At 47.8% G+C, this 18,885-nt stretch overlaps 1 protein-coding gene across 12 annotated transcripts in view; it reads left to right on the forward strand.

Moving 5' to 3' along the window:
* PAQR5 (progestin and adipoQ receptor family member 5) overlaps positions 1-18,885 on the forward strand; it is a 75,229-nt gene that overhangs the window by 34,065 nt on the left and 22,279 nt on the right. For 6 of the 12 annotated variants that reach the window (XM_049611846.1, XM_049611853.1, XM_049611844.1 and 3 more), the window contains one exon: positions 17,529-17,656. In XM_049611846.1, coding sequence (XP_049467803.1) covers positions 17,529-17,656 — 128 coding nt within the window. Of the gene's footprint in view, positions 1-614; positions 715-1,470; positions 1,663-4,930; positions 5,053-6,744; positions 6,904-16,444; positions 16,499-16,993; positions 17,225-17,528; positions 17,657-18,885 lie in introns of those variants that run through there. The other 6 variants (XM_049611849.1, XM_049611850.1, XM_049611855.1 and 3 more) reach the window with 6 other exon arrangements.

An 18,885-nucleotide genomic window follows, 5' to 3' on the forward strand; every position in this document is an offset into this window, starting at 1 on the left:
CCGACTCCCTCGGGGAAGTAGAGCTTCCTGTTTCCCCACCTCCATGGCACCTGGAAACGGAAGTGGCCCTGAAACTGTCTGGGTTGTAACCCCCTCCCTGTGACATCTGTATTGTATCGGGAAGTCATTATTGAGATTACACTTTCTAGCTGAAGAGAAGAAGCCAGTGGCACCTGACCGGGTAGAAGGTGTCTTGGGGACCCTCCCTTGGGTGCTTGAGAGCAGGCCAGGGGCGGAGTCACCTCGCGTGTGGCCTTGCCGTTGTCCTTATCACTTGTGGGAGGCTCAGGCCAGGCCTGGCCGGGGCGGGGGCTGCGGAATGAGGAGGGTTGTCAAGAGGGCCTTACCCCCTCCTGTCGTGAGCTCCCGGGGCCGGGAACTCACACAGGGCCACCCCGAAAAACCTGGTACACGTCGATACGATAACCTGCATTTGTAATAGGCCACCGCTTGTGAGCCATGGCAAGCTGAGTGGAAAGGAGGTGTCCCTTCTGTCTGTGACATCCTCCAGATGAAACGTCCCGCCCTGAGATAACACTTGCTCATCTTCGGTCAAAAAGGAAGGAAAGTTGACACTGAGCTCAGGGTGCGACCAGATGATGTTTTCTTTCCAGGGCAGGAGGGGCACACCAGCTTGCCGTGGCTCAGCACCAGGCGTGGAAGATTAGGAGCAGACCCACGGCCAGACTTTGTCCCGAAAGCCCGTGAAACTAGGTGGCTACAGCAAGGTGGCACAGGGGTGGCACGATCGGACACGAGGCAGAGGACGGACAAATGAAAAATGAGGCTGGCCTCGCAGGACGCTGCCAATCAGGGCGTCCCCTCTGTGCTGCCAAGGCTGTGTCTCCTCCTCTGTGATTCACCACTCAGTTCTGCCCACAGAGCACTAGTGGCTGTGGTTAGTGGGAGCACGGGGTGATTCTTTGATTCATTCACTCTTGAAATGTTTCTTGCCTGCCCGCTGCGTGCAAGGTGTTGCTCTGTGGGGGGACTCAGAACAATCGGGAAAGAATCCCGCCCCTGAGGACTTAAAAATATGCCGGAGTGCTTCTGTTGCAAAGTGGGTCGGGGTGTGTCCCAAAAGACCCGGAGGAGGGTTGGTCCCTTCCGTCGTGGGAGAGGAAAGGCTCAGGGAAGGCCGCATGATCTTTAAGATGAGCTTGAGGGTAGGTAGGATGTGGGAGGCGGGGAAAGCATACCAGGTGGAGGGACCGGTGTGGGCAGAGGCCTGGATACGGGAAACCACCGGGCAGGTGTGGGGACTCTGGGAGGAGGGATTATGGGTTCTGCTGAGATGTCCCCCTGGGTGTTTTGGTCAAGGTTGGGTTCAGAGTATGTGCCCAGGAAAGACATGAAGGAGAAGTGAAAGTCTCAGTGGGCGCTTTGGGGAGCGATGTGGGATTCGGACAGTGGAGGTGACAGTATCCTTTTTTTTTTTTTTTCCAATGTTTTTGTTTATTTTTGAGACAGAGAGAGACAGAGCATGAGCAGGGGAGGGGCAGAGAGAGAGGGAGACACAGAACCCGAAGCGGGCTCCAGGCTCCGAGCTGTCGGCACAGAGCCCGACGCGGGGCTCGAAGTCACGGACCGTGAGATCGTGACCTGAGCCAAAATCAAGAGTCGGATGCTTAACCGACTGAGCCACCCAGGTTCCCCTAGAAGGTCAGTTTATTTGAGGATTTGCTGGGAGTAGGGAACAAGCAGTTTTTGCTCGTTAAGACAGCTGCAACCAGATTGAGAAAAATGCGTGACGTGCATGAACATTTAACACAGACCTGGTACAAACACCGAGCTTACTTTCGGGGGGCTCCGTGGGTTCTGATGCTCAGTCTGTGGAGTGACCTTGGACAAGATGTTTCATTTCCCTACCTCAGTTTCTGCACCTGTAAAGCAGGGTGATGAGAGTGTCTGCTTCCTGGGGTCACGGGGAGGATTAGAGGAGCCCAGCACATGGTGAACAGTCAGTAATGTTGCTGCCATCACCTGTTTCATACGGAGGCCCCGGATAGCCTCTCCCTTTGTATATCAATGAGCTGTGTGGCCTGGGCGACTTCCCTACCCTCTCTGAGCCTCACCCATCAGAGGGGGCCAGAGCACCACCTCCCGGCATCGTCAGGGCTATAATTCCGGCCCATTCCTGGCCGAGAGATCGCTCCCAGGAAAGGACAGCTTGTCCCTTTCCTCAGAAGGTGGGATTTGGGTATGTGACTCAGAATTTCTAGCCTCCTTTGTGCCTAAAAACAGGTCTGGGTACTTTAGGGAGTTGTTAATGACTGCAGGGATCCTTATATATTGTTCTTGACTTTAATTAAAAGGAATGCTGGGGCGCCTGGGTGGTGCAGTCGGTTAAGCATCCGACTTCAGCCAGGTCACGATCTCGCCGTCCGCGAGTTCGAGCCCCGCATCAGGCTCTGGGCTGATGGCTTGGAGCCTGGAGCCTGTTTCCGATTCTGTGTCTCCCTCTCTCTCTGCCCCTCCCCCGTTCATGCTCTGTCTCTCTCTGTCCCAAAAATAAATTAAAAAAACGTTGGAAAAAAAAATAAAAAAATAAAAATAAAAGGAATGCTTTTGGGGCACCTGGGTGGCTCAGTCAGTTAAGTGTCCAGCTCTTGATCTCAGCTCAGGTCTTTCTTTTTTTTTTTAATTTTTTTTTTTAACGTTTATTTATTTTTGAGACAGAGAGACAGAGCATGAATGGGGGAGGGGCAGAGAGAGAAGGAGACACAGAATGTGAAACAGGCTCCAGGCTCTGAGCGGTCAGCACAGAGCCCGACGCGGGGCTCGAACTCACGGACCGTGAGATCATGACCTGAACCGAAGTCGGACGCCTAACCGACCGAGCCACCCAGGCGCCCCCCCCCCTTTTTTTTTTTAACAACAGCTCTGTTGGAAAATAATTCACATGCCTCTCGAGTCCTCCTTTAAAAGTAGCTCCGTGGGTTATGGCACACAAGACGTATGTTGCACAAAACTATCACCACGGTCAATTTTAGAACATTGTCATTACCTAGAAAGAAACTGTGCCAATTAGCGGTCGTTTCCCACTTGCCATGGCAACCACCGATCTCTGTGGATTTGCCTGATCTTGGTATTTCATATAAATGGGACCACACAACAGGTGGCCTTTGGCAAATGACTTCTTTCCTTTGGCACGATGCTTCCAAGGTTCGTCGATGCTGTACCCTGTAGGGCTGCCTTTGTTTTCATGGCTGAGTGATATTCCCTTGTGTGGATGTGCCCGTTTGTCTATTCATTCGTTAGGTGGTGGACACTTGAGTTTCTGTTTTGAATCATGCTACGGGGGACATCTGTGGACAGGTTTCTGTGTGGACATGTTTCCGGTTCTCTTAGGCACCCCCTCAGGAGTGCAATGTTGGATCACGTGGTGACTCTGTGCTTAACTATTTTTTTTTTTTATTGTAGTACAATATAGTTAACCTAAAGTTCACCGTCTTAACCAATTTTAGGTGCAGGGTTCAGCGGTGTTAAATATATGCAAATTGTTATGCAACTGTCCCTGCTGTGTATCTTCCATAATTCTTTTTATCTGAAGATAAAACGGAAACTCTCTACCCATTAAACAATAACTCCCCACTTGCCCTGTCCCCCTACCTTCTGAAAACCATCATTCTACTTCCTGGCTTTATGATTTCGACTCTTCCAGTGCCTTATAGAAGTGGAATCATATGGTGTTTGTTTTTTTTTGTGACTGCTTTATTCATTTCACTCGGCGTGGTGTCCTCAAGGTTCATCCCTGTTGTATATGTCAGAATTTCCTTCATTTAAAAAAAAATTTTTTTTTTTTTAACGTTTATTTATTTTTGAGACAGAGAGAGACAGAGCACGAATGGGGGAGGGGCAGAGAGAGAGGGAGACACAGAATCAGAAGCAGGCTCCAGGCTCTGAGCTGTCAGCACAGAGCCCGACGTGGGGCTCAAACCCACGGACCGTGAGATCATGACTTGAGCCGAAGTCGGACGCTTAACCGACCGAGCCACCCAGGCGCCCCTGTGAATTTCCTTTATTTTTAAGGCCGGATCATATTCCATTGTATCGACACACCACATTTTGCTTATTCATTCTTCCATCAGTGGATACCAGATGACTTCTGTGTTGTAGCTGTTGTGAGAAATGCTGCTATGAACCGAGGTGTGGAAATATCCCTTTGAGATCTTGCTTTCAATTTTTTGGGGTATACACCCAGAAGTGGAACATCTCATTTCTGCAAAACAAACAGGCAGCTGGGATTTATTTTAGGGATTGCATTGAATCTATGGATTAATTTGGGGAGCATTACCATCTTAACAATAGTAAGTCTTTTAATCCATGAACATGGGATGTCTTTGCATTATATTTAGGTTTTTAATTTCTTTCGGTGATATTTTGTAGTTTTCAGTGTACAGGTCTCACACCAGTAAAAGTATTTATTAGGGGCACCTGGGTGGCTCAGTCAGTTACACGTCCAACTCTTGGTTTCGGCTCAGGTCATGATCTCACGGTTCGTGGGTTCGAGCCCCACATTGAGCCCTGTGCTGGCAGCACTGAGGCTGCTTGGGATTTTGCCTCCCCCTCTTTCTATCCCTGCCCCCCGCTTCCACACGCTCCCTCCCTCTCTCTCAAAAATAAACATTAAAAAAATCATAAAAACAAAACCAGAATTTGTTAACTTTATTCCAAAGCATTTTATCGTTTTTGATATTGTTGCACATGGAATTATTCCCTTAAATTCTCTTTCAGATTGTTCATTGCTAGTATATAAAAATAAAAGTGAGTTTGGTATATCGATAGATCCTTCAGCCTCGCTGAACTCATGTATTAGTTCTAATAATTTTTTAGTGGATCCTTTCGGATTTCCTATATGTAAGATTATATCATCTGCAAATATAGTTTTGCATCTTCCTTTCCTATTTAGATGCCTTTTTTTTCTTTTCCTTGTCCAGTTGACCTAGCTAGAACCTCCACTATGATTGACACTGCATAGAAGTGATGAGAGCAAACGTCCTTGTCTTGCTCCCGATTGTAAGGGGAAAGTATTTCATTTCCTACCACGAGGTATGTGAGCTGTGAGTTTCTCATAGGTGGCCTTTGCTGGGTTGAAGAAGTTTTATCCCTATTTTGTTGAGCGTCTTCTTGTCATGAAAGGATATTGGATCTCATGAAATGCCTTTTCTGTGTTTTTTGACACAGTTGTGGTTTTGTTTCTTTTTTTTTTTTTTTCTCCTCTGAATGAATCTGGTCAGTTTGTCTCTTTTCTTTCTGGTTTTCAATAATTGAGAATATTGGGGCACCTGGGTGGCTCAGTCGGTTAAGCGTCTGGCTTCGGCTCAGGTCATGATCTCACAGTCCGTGAGTTCGGGCCCCGCGTCGGGCTCTGTGCTGACAGCGCAGAGCCTGGAGCCTGCTTCAGATTCTGTGTCTCCCTCTCTCTCTGCCCCTCCCCTGCTCATGCTCTGCCTCTCTCTGTCTCAAAAATAAATAAAAACATTAACAAAATTTTAAATAAAAAAAAAATAATTGAGAATATTAAATTCTACCTGAAAAAAGGTAGATTGGTGGCTCAGCGGAGCCGCTCTGTTATGTATTTTATATCTCTAATGTCCGTTATTTTTTACGATTTTCTTTCCGTTTTGGGTTCCTTTTGTTGTGCCTGCTCTAACTTTTTAAGTGAATCACTCTGCCTTCTAATGTAAACAACTGAGTACGTATTATCTCCTTTAAGTATGGCTTTAACTGCAGCCCACATATGCTGTTTGAATTCCTTTCCTCTTTTTTTTTTAAGATTTTTTTTTAAATTTTTTTTTTTTAATTTTTTTTTTTTTTAACATTTATTTATTTTTCAGACAGAGAGAGACACAGCATGAACAGGGGAGGGGCAGAGAGAGAGGGAAACACAGAATCGGAAGCAGGCTCCAGGCTCTGAGCCATCAGCCCAGAGCCCGACGCGGGGCTCGAACCCACGGACCGCAAGATCGTGACCTGAGCCGAAGTCGGACGCTTAACCGACTGAGCCACCCAGGCACCCCAAGATTTTTTTTAATGTTTATTATTAATGTTTATTTAATGTTTATTAAAAAAAATGTTTATTTTTTTTAATGTTTAATTATTATTATAATGTTAATAAACATTTTTTTAATGTTTATTTTTGAGCGAGAGCAAGCAAGGGTAGGGTCAGAGAAAGGGGGACAGAAAGTCCAAAGCGGGCTCTGTCTGCACTGACAGGCTGACAGCCCCCGATGTGGCGCTCGAACTCACGAACCGTGAGATCACAACCTGAGCTGAAGTCGAACCCTCAACCGACTGAGCCGCTCAGGTGCCCCTGTTTGAATTCATATCTAATTTCTGTTTTGATTTCTTATGTAACGTGTAATTGCTTAGAAGTCTATGTGTATTTTTTTTTTAATTCCCAAAAGTTGGGAGTTTTTGTTATCGATTTAATTTAATTGATTGTGGCCTGAGAATGTCCTCTGTATCATTCCCATTTTTGAAATTTGTTCAGAATACATTATGGCCTGGCACGTGATCTATTTTCATAAATCTTCTAAATGTACTTGAAAATAATGCATAATCTTCAGTTGTTGGGGGCAGTATTGCATATATGTCCTGTAATATCCAATATTTTTATATTATTACTAATTTTGTTCTGCTTGATCTAGTCATAGTTGAGATATGTTAAAATCTTCCACCGTGGTGGCAGATTTGTGAATTACTCCTGTGGACAAGTCATTTGTTTTTTTTTTTTTTAAGTAGGGTTCACACCCAGTGTGGAGCCCAAGGCAGGACTCGAACTCATGACCCTGAGATGAAGACCTGAGCCCAAATCAAGAGTTGGACGCTTAACTAGCTGACCACCTACGCATCCCCAGTCAATTTTTGCTTTATAGATTTTGAGCCTATGTTTTTTAGGTACATCCAGATTTATATAATATCTTCCTAGTGAAGTAAATTTCTTATTATTTTGTAGTGATGCTCTTTCTGTCTAGTTCTGTTTTCTGTCTTAGAATCTCTCATAGTCAAATAACGACCCAGCTTTGTTGTTTTTGTTATTTGTCTGGTTTATTTCTTTCCTTCCTTTGACTTTTAATCCCTCTCTGCCCTTATATTTTAACTGTATCTTGTGTAAATGGCACATAGTTGGATTTTACCAAGTTTGATAATATTTGTCATTTCACTGGATAGTTTAGTCTGTTTATATTTATAAGGATTATTGATGTATTTCCATTCATTTTGATCATCTTATGTGGTTTCTAGTTATTGTCTCTATTTCCTTTCTTGCTTTCTTTGCATTGAGTTTTACATCCTTATTTCTTCCTTCCTTTTAACATTTGATTTTCTCCTCCACTTGTTTCACAGTTAATATGCTCTATATTGATTCATTTAATGGCTACTGTAGCTATGGTAATATGAAACGTTGGGCTAGGCAGGAAGGGCCAGGCCTCAGTTGATCACACAGTTGATCACACAACCCAATGGGGTTGGTCCTTCAGACTTGTCCCAAATGAGAAAAGGAGGCTAGGATTTTGTATCATCATCAGTGGATGCGTGCTGCCTCTGGGCAGGGAGTATAACATGGTCACTGGGGTGGCCTTTGGCCAATAGCAGTTCCCATAGAGGGACAAGTGGCTCAGCTCTGAAGGAGGGAAGGGTTCCCTCCTAAGTGCATCATAGTATCCACCACCAGAAGGCACTCTGGGTAGATGTAACATTAACCAGAGATAGTCTCATGGCCCCGACCTAACTGCCAAAAAGGCTGAGAAAGGTCAGAAAACACACGGAATATTTGGCCAGCTGTCTCTGCCATACCTAACTTCTTGGATCTCAGGACCGGCAACATCAAAAACATTCTAGAAGCTTATCAGTTTGTCTTCATAGATCACAACAAAACCGTTGTATTTTTCTCCTTTGGAGAAATATACCGTGTCTCTTATTTGGTTTTTTAAAAAATTTAATGTTTATTCACTTTTTGAGAGAGAGAGAGAAAGAGAGAGAGAGAGAGGGAGGGAGAGGGTGGGGGAGGGGCAGGGAGAGAAGGAGACACAGAATCTGAAGCAGGTTCCGGGCTCTGAGCTGTCAGCTGTCAGAGCCCGATGCGGGGCTTGAACTTGGGACAGCACGATCATGACCTGAGCCGGAGTTGGACACTTAACTAACTGAGCCACTCAGGCGCCCCAGTTTTTCATAGTTTCTACCCCTTAATCTCTCTGGACTGCTTTCTTGGAATCTGTTTTCAGTTGACTAATTTTCTCTTCGGCTAGATCTAGTCTGCTATTTATCCCTTCAATGACTTTTTACTTCAATGTTTCTTAGCCTCCAAATGTTATCTTGGGTCCTTTCCCAGTCTGTTTGTTTTTCGTTCATATTATTAAGTCATTCCTTTAAACATATTGAACATACTTATTTTATATTTCAATATCTGCTCCTTGAGCTGTCTAGCATCTATAGTTCTTGCCATGTCTGACACCTAGTGTCGTTTGCTTGTGCCTGCTTGCATTGAAGCAGAAATTCCCCAGAGAGGATTTGCATTTGCTTTTGTTACTGATGGGAGGGAGCCGCACACCTTCCACCTCTATTTATTTGTAACCACTTTAATTTCTCCACTTGAGATTTCTTGGACCATAGAGGTCAGTGTGGATTTGGATCAGAAGCCTGTATGCAATCTAGCTGGTCGTTCTCAATTCTGGGGAGAGATTGTTTCAGGGAGACAGCTTCCTTATTATTTCTTTCTGCCTGGTGGGGTTTATTTCACATTCCCTTGCCTTTAGAGTCCTAGCCTTCCTGGCAAGTCTGCCTTTGATGGGCCTTAGGGTTCATCTCTTATTTGCAGGGTCTGGCAGCAGAAACTCTGATGCTGAAGGCAGCTTACCGCACGGGGCGCCTGGGGGCTTTGCGATGCTCTTTCTTTTGTGCCATTTTGCTGATACGCTTATCCGGCTTTCGATGCAGACTTCATCCAGCACTTTAATTGTTCTAGTCAGAAGGATCTTTCGTGACATCTAATTGACCATCGTTCGTCCCAAACCGGAGGGTCTCCAACCATTCTTCCAGGTTCTTCCTCCGTTACTCTGGGCCCAGTGACCTCTTGCTCCTGAAAACTTTGATAACACTTAGCAATTCCACCGACTATAGCAATCGCTGGTTTCACTAGGGTGGATGCAGCGAAGTGTGATGGGCTTTGCGAGCGAACAAACTAGCGATTGCCTCTTGCTTCTGCTATGAATTATGGCCTTGGAAACTCCTCTCGTTGAACTTCAGTTTCCTCCTCTGTAAAACGGGGTTGACGGTCTGTATCTTACAGTCTCCTCGTGATGATCCGATAAAACAGGCTCTGCTCCTAACGTGCGCTGGGTCTGAATCAGAACCATAGCGACCACAGACCGCATGTCTGAATGTGAAAGTTACATATGGAGCTGGCAAACAGTTAGGCGGAATGGTTCTGTTCTCTCTTGACAAATATCCCGTCATAATCCCAAAAGAGTATATGTAGAGCTCTAATTTTCGTACAGTGAAAGTCAGCAAAATATCAAAGACAACTAAACTTAATTATTGTTGTACATATCTGGATGTTACGTTGATGCATTAGTGATGTTTGGATGAGTAATAAAATAAAAACATGTACAATTTGGTAATACAAGCCGGTTAAGCATCTGACTTCGGCTCAGGTCATGATTTCGATGGCTCAGAGCCTGGAGCCTGCTGTGGATTCTGTGTCTCCCTCTCTCTCTCTGCCCCTCCCGACCTCACGCTCTGTCTCTCTCTCTCTCTCTCAAAAAATAAATAAACATTAAAAAAATGTTTAAAAACCATATGCAATTTATAAATTAGTACGTTTAGTCCATAAGATTTATTTTTTGCCTTTATTTTGGCAAAATTATGGGTTATCTTGCTATAATCAACATTATCATATAATTAGTGCTCTGTTAACAATGATTCCAAATTACACCATTGTTCTTGAGTCACTGAGTCTTTGTTTTTGTTTTTTTTTCTTTTTAATTAATTTCATGTGGGAGAAAATTCTGGTGAGTTTCTGCTCAGTTCTGCTCAAGTATAGTAACTGGAATTATCAAAAAATGTTCTTGGGGTGCCTGGGTGGCTCAGTCAGTTAAATGTCAGACTCTTGATCTCAGCTCAGGTCGTGATCTCAGGGTCATGGGTTTAAGTCCTGCGTTGGGCTCTGCACTGGGTATGAAGCCTACTTAAAAAAAAAAAAAAAGAAAAAAAAATATATGTACATATATATATTGCATATATATGCATATGTAGGCATTCTTAAAGCCTTTTTAGAATCAGAAGTGAACTATAAATTCTACATATCAAGTTCAAGCATAATGAAATTGCATATAATAATTAAAGTTAAGAAGAAAAATTATTAAATATTTAAATTTAATATACACTACCATTTTTATACGGCTCTCTTTACTCTCTTTTAAAACAATATATAGACCCATACAGTACTTAAATTTGATTTTTTTTTCAAGAAAGAAGTTACAAAGAAAACTTCAAATAGCAATATTTTGCTTAGTCAAAATTATACTGTATAATGTTCAGAAAAGTAATCTGCATGGAAGTTCATTTCCTGCTTATTTGTATGCGAATCTTCTCTTTCATTGTCCACGGACGTTTTGTTTCTTTTTTTGAGTTTTGTTGTGTTTAAATGTCATTTTTGTTACATATTTCACATGTGGCTCCTTTGGCTTAGGAAAATCCTCTACGTATCTATGATAATAAATATGTACTTTGAATCACGTTAGAAGTGAAATAGCCAAACCTTGATTTTCTTTTTTAATATTTTTAACATTTATTCATTTTTGAAAGGCAGAGAGAGACAGAGCGCGAACAGGGGAGGGCCAGAGAGAGAGGAAGACACAGAAACAGAAGCAGGCTCCAGGCTCTGAACTGTCAGCACAGAGCCCGACGCGGGGCTCGAACTCACGGACCACGAGATCACGACCTGAGCTGAAGTCGGCCGCTTAACCGACTGAGCCACCCAGGCGCCCCTATTTTTTTTGTCTTTTTAAGTAGGCCTCACACCCAGTGTAGAGCCCAACGTGGGCCTTGAACTCACCACCCTGAGATCAAGACCTGAGTTGAGATCAAGAGTCGGATGCTTAACCGACTGAGCCACCCAGGCGCCCCAAACCCCAATATTTTTGTAGGCTTTTGCTAACAACATCCCATAATGAATACCTGTGAAGAGCTCAGATTTGTATTAATGCCATTTCGTCCCAAAGATGGGGCTTGCTCTGTATTTGAGGACCCTCTGTTTCATTGATTTCTTTCCATCACCTTGCATCTTGCCTAGATTAAATCTAGGAGTTTAATGGCATTTATTTGGCATTCTCATTGTGTGAATGAGAGTAGTTTATGGTCACCTTTGATGAGTGTTTCCTCAAGATGTCCCATGCTGGAGAAGATTCAGAGAACGCCACTCATCATCTTTGAACTGTTCCAAAGGAAGTCCTCAGTCCCCCTCGGAAGAAACTGAGACTGTGGGTGGCCATTTATTTCCAGCTCTAGGATTGCTTTTGGAGTTTTGGTCAAATTCTGACCTTATATTCGTTTCCTCTTGTTGCCACAACATATTACCACAGATTGGGTGGCTTTCAAAAAGAGGATGAATTTATTGTCTTACAGTTGTGGAGGTTAGAAGTCTGACATGGGTCTCACTAGGCTAAACTCATGGTGTTGGTAGAGGCTCTAGGGGAGAGTCTGTTTCCTTGCCTGTTCCAGCTTCTGGAGACCACGTGTGTCCTTGGCTCCTGGCCCCTTCCTGCACCTTCCGAGCAGGCAGGTAGCATCTCTGACCATTCTTCCACGGCCACATCTCCCTTTCTTCTGCCGCCTCCTCCTTCCTTCCTTTAAGGACCCTGTGATCACACGGGACTCACCTGGATAATCCAGACAATCTCCCTATTTTAAAGCTAGCTGATTTGCAACTTTAATTCCATCTGTGACCTTAATTTCCCTTTTGCCGTGTCACCTTACATAGTCACAGTTTCTGGGATTAGGGTGTGGACATCTTTGGGGGGGGGGGCGCATTATTCTGCCTGCCGTAGACTTTCCAGTCATGTTACCACACCAAGCCCATGGCAGGTTTTTCAGTCAGTGCCTAAAATTGAAAATTGTTTTCCTAGTTCTTAAATCAAAGACTTACTTTTTACAACAAATGTGAAACCAGTGGAATGTTCCATTGTCTCAACTTCCTTGCTTCTTCCGTAGGTCAGTGCTGTGTATGGTGCTGGCCATTCAAGGGGACCTTTCACCCCGGTACGCCCAACCTGCATTGAGCAATATTTATTTTTTTAAGACATCGTATGTGTCCTTTTTCACGTTCCTGTCCATTAAATCACTAATGTCCTTGGGAGCCTCTGTCCTAGATGGTGATAGGTAATTTGTTGACTTTTTATACATCTTTTGTGTTCAGCCAAAAGAAATTTAGCTTCATTTTCTTTTTTTTTTAATATAATGTTTATTGATTTTGAGAGAGAGAGAGAGAAAGAGAGAGAGGGAGGGGGGCAGAGAGAGAGAATCCCAAGCAGGCTCCACGCTGTCAGCACAGAGCCCAACACGGGGCTCGATCCCATGACCATGAGATCATGACCTGAGCCAAAATCAAGAGTCGGATGCTTAACCAACTGAGCCACCCAGGCGCCCCGGCTTCATTGTCTATGACTATTGTGGTGCATTTACAAAAAGCATCCTTCGACTGGACTGAACACTGGACACTTCTGTTTTTAAAAACGCGACCCTAGTGTCCTAAATTACATTCACCTGTAATTGTAATCGCTTAATGCCAACAACGGTTGGCTGTCACTTCAATGTATTTGTGGTTCTCGTAATTGCATGTGACTTGTGTATAAGCGGTTTTATGGTATTTTAATTGAGATCCTAAGTGCTGTCTCTTGCCAGGGCTCAGCACGGCCCGTCCTGCACGAGCCAGTGGCTTAGCGTCCAGCTCAGTCCTGCAGGCGCTCACTAAATGGCAGGTTATAACTGATGCATCAGCTAGCGGCCTTCCCTTTTCCTTCTCCATAATCTCCGTGCCTTCCGCCCACAAACACCTCACTGAACTCCTCACTGGTCTCTCTCTCCCGCTCTGGCTTTTAATGCCCATGTGTTCAGGCGCATCTTGTCCCCCTTTTGCAATGAATTGGATTCTGGGCAGGGAGGTGACCGTCGGATGCGGAGGCGGGGGACGGGCTGTGACCAGAGGCAGCGTCACCAGCGGCATGCCCCGGGACCTTGCGAGAAGTGCACGTTCTCCCCCAGTCCCACCGAATTCGCCGTAAGAACCCCAGGCGATCTGCCGACACCTGCACAAGAGCGTTTGAGGGGCGCTGACTTAGGGACACTGTCACCCGGTGTCCCTGCCGGTCTTGGCCAGCTCGGGCTGCCATGACAAAGTGCCACAGACTGGCTGGACAAACAGAAGTTCACAGTTCTGGAGGCTGGAAGTCCAAGGTCAAGGTGCTGGTGGGGCTGGTTCTCTTGGGGCCTCTCTCCTTGGCTTGCAGGTGCCCCTTCACGTGGTGGTTCCTCTGCACACGCCCCTACCGTCTCCCCTTCTTCTGAGGGACGCCAGTCAGATTGGACCAGGACCACCCTAATAGCCTCATTTGAATCATCCCTGTCTCCGGCGGCGACTGGGTGGCTCAGTCGGTTGAGTGTCCGACTCTTGGTTTTGGCTCAGGCCATGACCTCACGGTCTCGTGGGTTCGAGCCCCGCGTCAGGCTCCGTGCTGACAGCTCGGAGCCTGGAGCCTGCTGCGGATTCTGTGTCTCCCTCTCTCTCTGCCCCTCCCCTGCTCACGCTCAGTCTCTCTCTCAAAATAAAAAAATCCTGTCTCCAAATACGGTCACATCTGAGTTACTGGGGGGTTAGGGCCTCCACATGTGAGTTTTGTGGGGGACACGATACAGCCTATAACCCTGAAGAAGAAGAAAGAGGCTCAGAGAAGCACCTGACAGTCCAAATCCCAACACAGGCCTAAAGATGAGCGCTTCGTCTCCTACAAGAGCCCTTCTGAGCAGCAGCAATGAAGGTGTAAGAGGCCAAGGAAGGGAAGTCTGAGGTCTGCATGCAGCTTTCAGATCTGCTCCCCCTACTCCTGGGAGCTTGGGAAAATGTCTTAAGTTCCCCGGGCCTTAGTTTCCTTTTCTGTGAAATGGGGACAATGAAAGGCTCTCCCTCCCAAGGTCATGAGGACTCCCTGAGATTTGGACGGGAAATGTAGGTTGCCACACCGACAGCGCCTGACCCTCTTGGCTGGCTGTCAGAATCCACCCTTATTTACCGCTAGCCGGAATGTTGGATTATTTTCCCCAGGTGATTTGCAGTTTAATAGCTAGAAAAACCAAGGGTTTAAAATCGTCACAGTGGAATTTCGGGCTCAACTGGCAGGTGCACAGGGTCTTTCCGGGAAGCCAAGCCTTGGCAGGCACTAAGAGGAAAACCCGCTGATTTGTCCTTCCACCCCGGGTACCTGGGGGCTCTCACTTCTAAATAATAGGCTGCACACACAATTTGATTTCATTTCACATGAAATTGCCTAGCCCACAACTAGGGATGCGGGGTGGATTCCTACAAATCAATCCTGCCGTGCAAATTAGCCAGCACCTGCTAACCTAGGGCTGTTTGGAAATGAGACCCAGCTCTGGAGCACTAAGGCAATGATTGCAATTTGCCTTGTGGGGTTAGACTGGGTGTGAATACAAAATTGTTTTCAAATGTCCCATTGGTTGTTTAGATTTATGTCGCGTGTCTTCTTTTAAGATCTACTCTGTGCAGAGCACTTTGCTGAGGCCAGGGCGGGAAGATGGAGAGAATGCCGCTCCTTTCCCGTGTTCAGAGGGCCTCGGGGCAAGAGTGCGTCTAGCATTTTGGCCTAATAAACTGAGGTTCAAGTTGAGGAGGGTAGGGGCAGGTCAGAACATCGCTGTTCTAGGGCTGAGGGACTCCCTCTCTTTTATCCAGTCTTTATTCTTTTTTTTTGGAGGGGCTGCTTTATATCCTGCCCCTATAGGGGCGCCTGGGTGGCTCAGTGGATTAAGCATCTGACTTCAGTTCAGGTCATGGTCCCACAGTTCGTGAGTTCAAGCCCCGTGTGGGGCTCTGTGCTGACAGCTCGGAGCCTGGAGCCCGCTTCGGATTCTGTGTCTCCCTCTCTCTCTGCCCCTCCCCCGCTCACGCTCTGTCTCGGTCTCTCTCTCAAGAATAAGCATTTAAAACAATTAAAAAAAAAAATAAATCCTGCCCCTAGAGCATGGTTAGTGGGCCTCCCATCCCTATCTGGGGTCAGGATAGCAGGTCAGAGGAGATTCTTTAAATATAGGACCAATCCTGGCGTTGGTGGTAAAGTAACCCCGCCAGGTCTGGGGCAAGATTCCTAAGTGTGGTCCGGTTGTCCAGAGTGTGAATTTCCCAGCCCGTCTGTTCCCCTCTGGCTTTGGACTATGTCAGCGTCTTCTGATCCAAAGAGAGAACAGTAGTCACGTCCCGAATCACCCAGGGCAAGATGTAGGTGGTCTCCCCCTCCCCTCCTGTCCGTCCACTGCCCACCTGTGGGCCCTGTGTCCAGACTGTCCTCCAACCCCGCCCTGTGTGCCACCACCCCGCCCCCCACATGCCCAGCGCTCTGCGAGCCCCTCGTCATGAGATCTCCTCCTGCACAGATCTGCTAAACTAATTCATGTGAAGGAGTGAATCATCAATAACAATGGCTCCTTTCTGGAATTTTTACATTTTCATAAGAGGCCAATGCCTTCAAAAAAAAAAAAAAACTTGAAAAAAATTTTTTTTATGTTTTATGTTATATTTGAGAGGACGAGGCAGAGCAGGAGCAGGGGAGGGGCAGAGAGAGAGGGAGACAACAGAATCCGAAGCAGGCTCCAGGATCCGAGCTGTCCGCACGGAGCCCGACACGGGGCTCGAACTCACGAACTGTGAGATCATGAATCTGAGCCAAAGTCAGATACTTAACCGACTGAGCCACCCAGGCGCCCTCCAAAAAAATTTTTTTTTAAGGGAAGACTGTAATGTGAGACGGACAATAGACCCCCAGTTTCCGCTGCAGGGCTGTTGTATGCCCACTGGACACGGCCACCCTCCTCTCACGGGTACAGAGCTGAAGTCCATGGGCCCACCTGCCTCCTTGTCAGCAGCCCTGGGCGGGGGGGGGGGGGGGGGGGGGGGGGGGGGAGATGCATAGCTGCGAGCCAGGATTTCTGCTGCCCGGGACTGATGCCTGTCCACTGCAAACCGGGGACGTCAGCAGAATTGAACGGTGAATCAGAAACCGGAACAAATCGCTTTAATCAGCTAAAACCCAAACCTAATTCAAATAGTATTTTTCCACTGGACCATGAACCAACTTCACGGGTCCCCCTCCCCCTGGTTGACCAGTTTAACCCAGAACTGAACTAGGAAGGGAATGTACTCCCTGTTTTATAGGTGAGGACGCTGAAGCCCTGAGAGGCGTGGCTGGCTCAAGGTCATGGGGCCCAGGTTTGACTCTTTATCCTAATAACCCCTGACTTTCTCCACTTGACTCAGAACCTCGAGATATAGTACATGTTACCTATTTTGTACTTAAAAAAAATTTTTTTTTTTAGTGTTCATTTTTGAGGGGGAGTGAGTGAGCGAGCGTGAGCGGGGGAGGGGCAGAGAGAGAGGGAGACACAGAATCCGAAGCAGGCTCCAGGCTCCAGCTGTCAGCACAGAGCCCGACGCAGGGCTCGAACTCACGAACCGCGAGATCATGACCTGAGCTGAAGTCGGATGCTTAACCGACGGAGCCACCCGGGCGCCCCGTACAGTTACCCTTTTTAATGGCTCTAATGGAGCTCTCCGGGCGGGTTGACCCCCATACGTGAGCTGACCAGCCCAACTCTCTCCCCTGGGGGGTGGTGACCAAGAGACTTGCCAGGTGCGGCACAATGGGGGAGGGGGGGGCCTTGCGCAGGCCCAGCTGTGGCAGCCTCCCCTCTGCCCGCGTCCCAGGCTAATGCCATCACCGTCTTCATCATCAAAAGGCCTTTATGAAGCGCCTTGGTGAATATATCCTGGCACTGAGCGGGGATCTTCTGCAGAGATCTTCCCACCAGCCCCTGACATCCAGGGCATGTCGGCTCAGGCAGACAGCATATACGTCCTCCGACCGGGAAGGCACCCAAAGACCGGGCTGTAGGCCCCAGGCAGAGGGTGCAAAACCAGCCAATATTCATGACAAGAGTAAGTGTGCCTGGGAATGCAGAGACGGGCTGGGCTCCCAAAGGGAGTCCGGCTCTTAACGTCTCTCCTCCAGCCGCTGCGGGCTTCTGGAAATCTGGAAGGATTTTAGAACTTACGGGAAGGAGAGGAGCGGGGAGAGGGAAGCAGCTTGACAGCTCAAGGACTTGGGGTCGAGTGGTCCAGGCTTCAGGGTTCAAGCGCGCAGCCCGAGAGGACACTAGGTGCTACCAAAGCTGCCCCTCCTGAGACTTTCTCGCCGCCCTCTCACCTCACCTCGGTGCCCCTCTCTCTCCGCCCCCTGCAGGTGTTCCATGAGCAGGGCATCCTCTTTGGCTACCGGCATCCGCAGAGTTCCGCCACGGCCTGCGTCCTCAGCCTTTTCCAAATGACCAATGAGACCCTCAACATCTGGACTCACTTGCTGCCCTTCTGGTACCTTGCAGCCCCCTTGACCGGCCGTCTCATTTGGGAGCCCCGGGGACTGGGGCTTCGTTAAAGCCCAGGGTGGGTTGGGAAGGCTGAGATTCCATGCTGGGATGTTGGGGGACGCCCCCATGGCACATGGGCGTGGAGCTGGGAGTTGCTGGGGCCTATAGCTGGGCGAGCTTTAGCACACGGACTCTGGTAGGATTCAGGGGCTCCTGGTGGCTCCCCAGTCGTCCCTTGCTCCAGCGCCTGGTTAAAATGTCACGAGCTCCAGGGGCGCCCGGGTGGCTCAGTCGGTTGAGCGGCCGACTTCGGCTCAGGTCATGATCTCGTGGTTCATGGGTTCGAGCCCCGCCGTCGGGCTCTGTGCTGACAGCTTGGAGCCTGGAGCCCGCTTCGGATTCTGTGTCTCCCTCTCTCTCTGCTCCTCCCTCACTCACCCTCTATCTCTCTCTCAAAAAATAAATAAACATTTAAAACATTAGGGGCGCCTGGGTGGCTCAGTCGGTTAAGCATCCGACTTCAGCTCAGGTCACGATCTCGCGGTCCGTGAGTTCGAGCCCCGCATCAGGCTCTGTGCTGACAGCTCGGAGCCTGGAGCCCGCTTCGGATTCTGTGTCTCCCTCTCTCTCTGCTCCTCCCTCGCTCACCCTCTGTCTCTCTCTCAAAAAATAAACATTTAAAACATTAAAAAAAATACTTTAAATGCTAATAAATTAGAATTTGCAGATGGGGATGGCGGTGGTCTCTTCCCCCGCCCCCTGTTCTCCCTGGAGGTGCCGGGTCACCTGCTTCTTGTGGGTCCTCTCAGAGCCCCCCCCCACCCCCCGGTGATGTGAGCACCCCCAGCCCCCAGGCTTTCCCTGCTGCTGCTCGGCCCTGGCTTTCTTCCCTCCAATCCCCATCTGGCCACAAACCTCTCGGGCTGCGTGGAGGGACCACAGGTGATTTCGGCTGTTTTAAAGTTTGTGCCGCCAGGGGCGCTGGCCTGGCCATCCTTGTTTGTGCGTCTTAAGCTCCGGTGCTCAGATCCCTGTGGGGTGGCTTCTTGGCGGTCCTAAAGCTGAGCCACTCTGGCTGAGGCCCCCCGCTGCGTACGACATCCTGCCACTGCCAGGCCCCCGAGAGGCGGTCACCACTGAGTGACGCGGAGCGGGGAGGGTTTGAGAGACGCCCTGGGCAAGTGGGGCCGGGGAGTCATCTTGAGGTGATAAGACAGGTTGTGAGACCAGCAC

This window comes from Panthera uncia (genome assembly GCF_023721935.1).
Source record: "Panthera uncia isolate 11264 chromosome B3 unlocalized genomic scaffold, Puncia_PCG_1.0 HiC_scaffold_1, whole genome shotgun sequence".
In the NCBI taxonomy this organism is placed as follows: domain Eukaryota; kingdom Metazoa; phylum Chordata; class Mammalia; order Carnivora; family Felidae; genus Panthera; species Panthera uncia.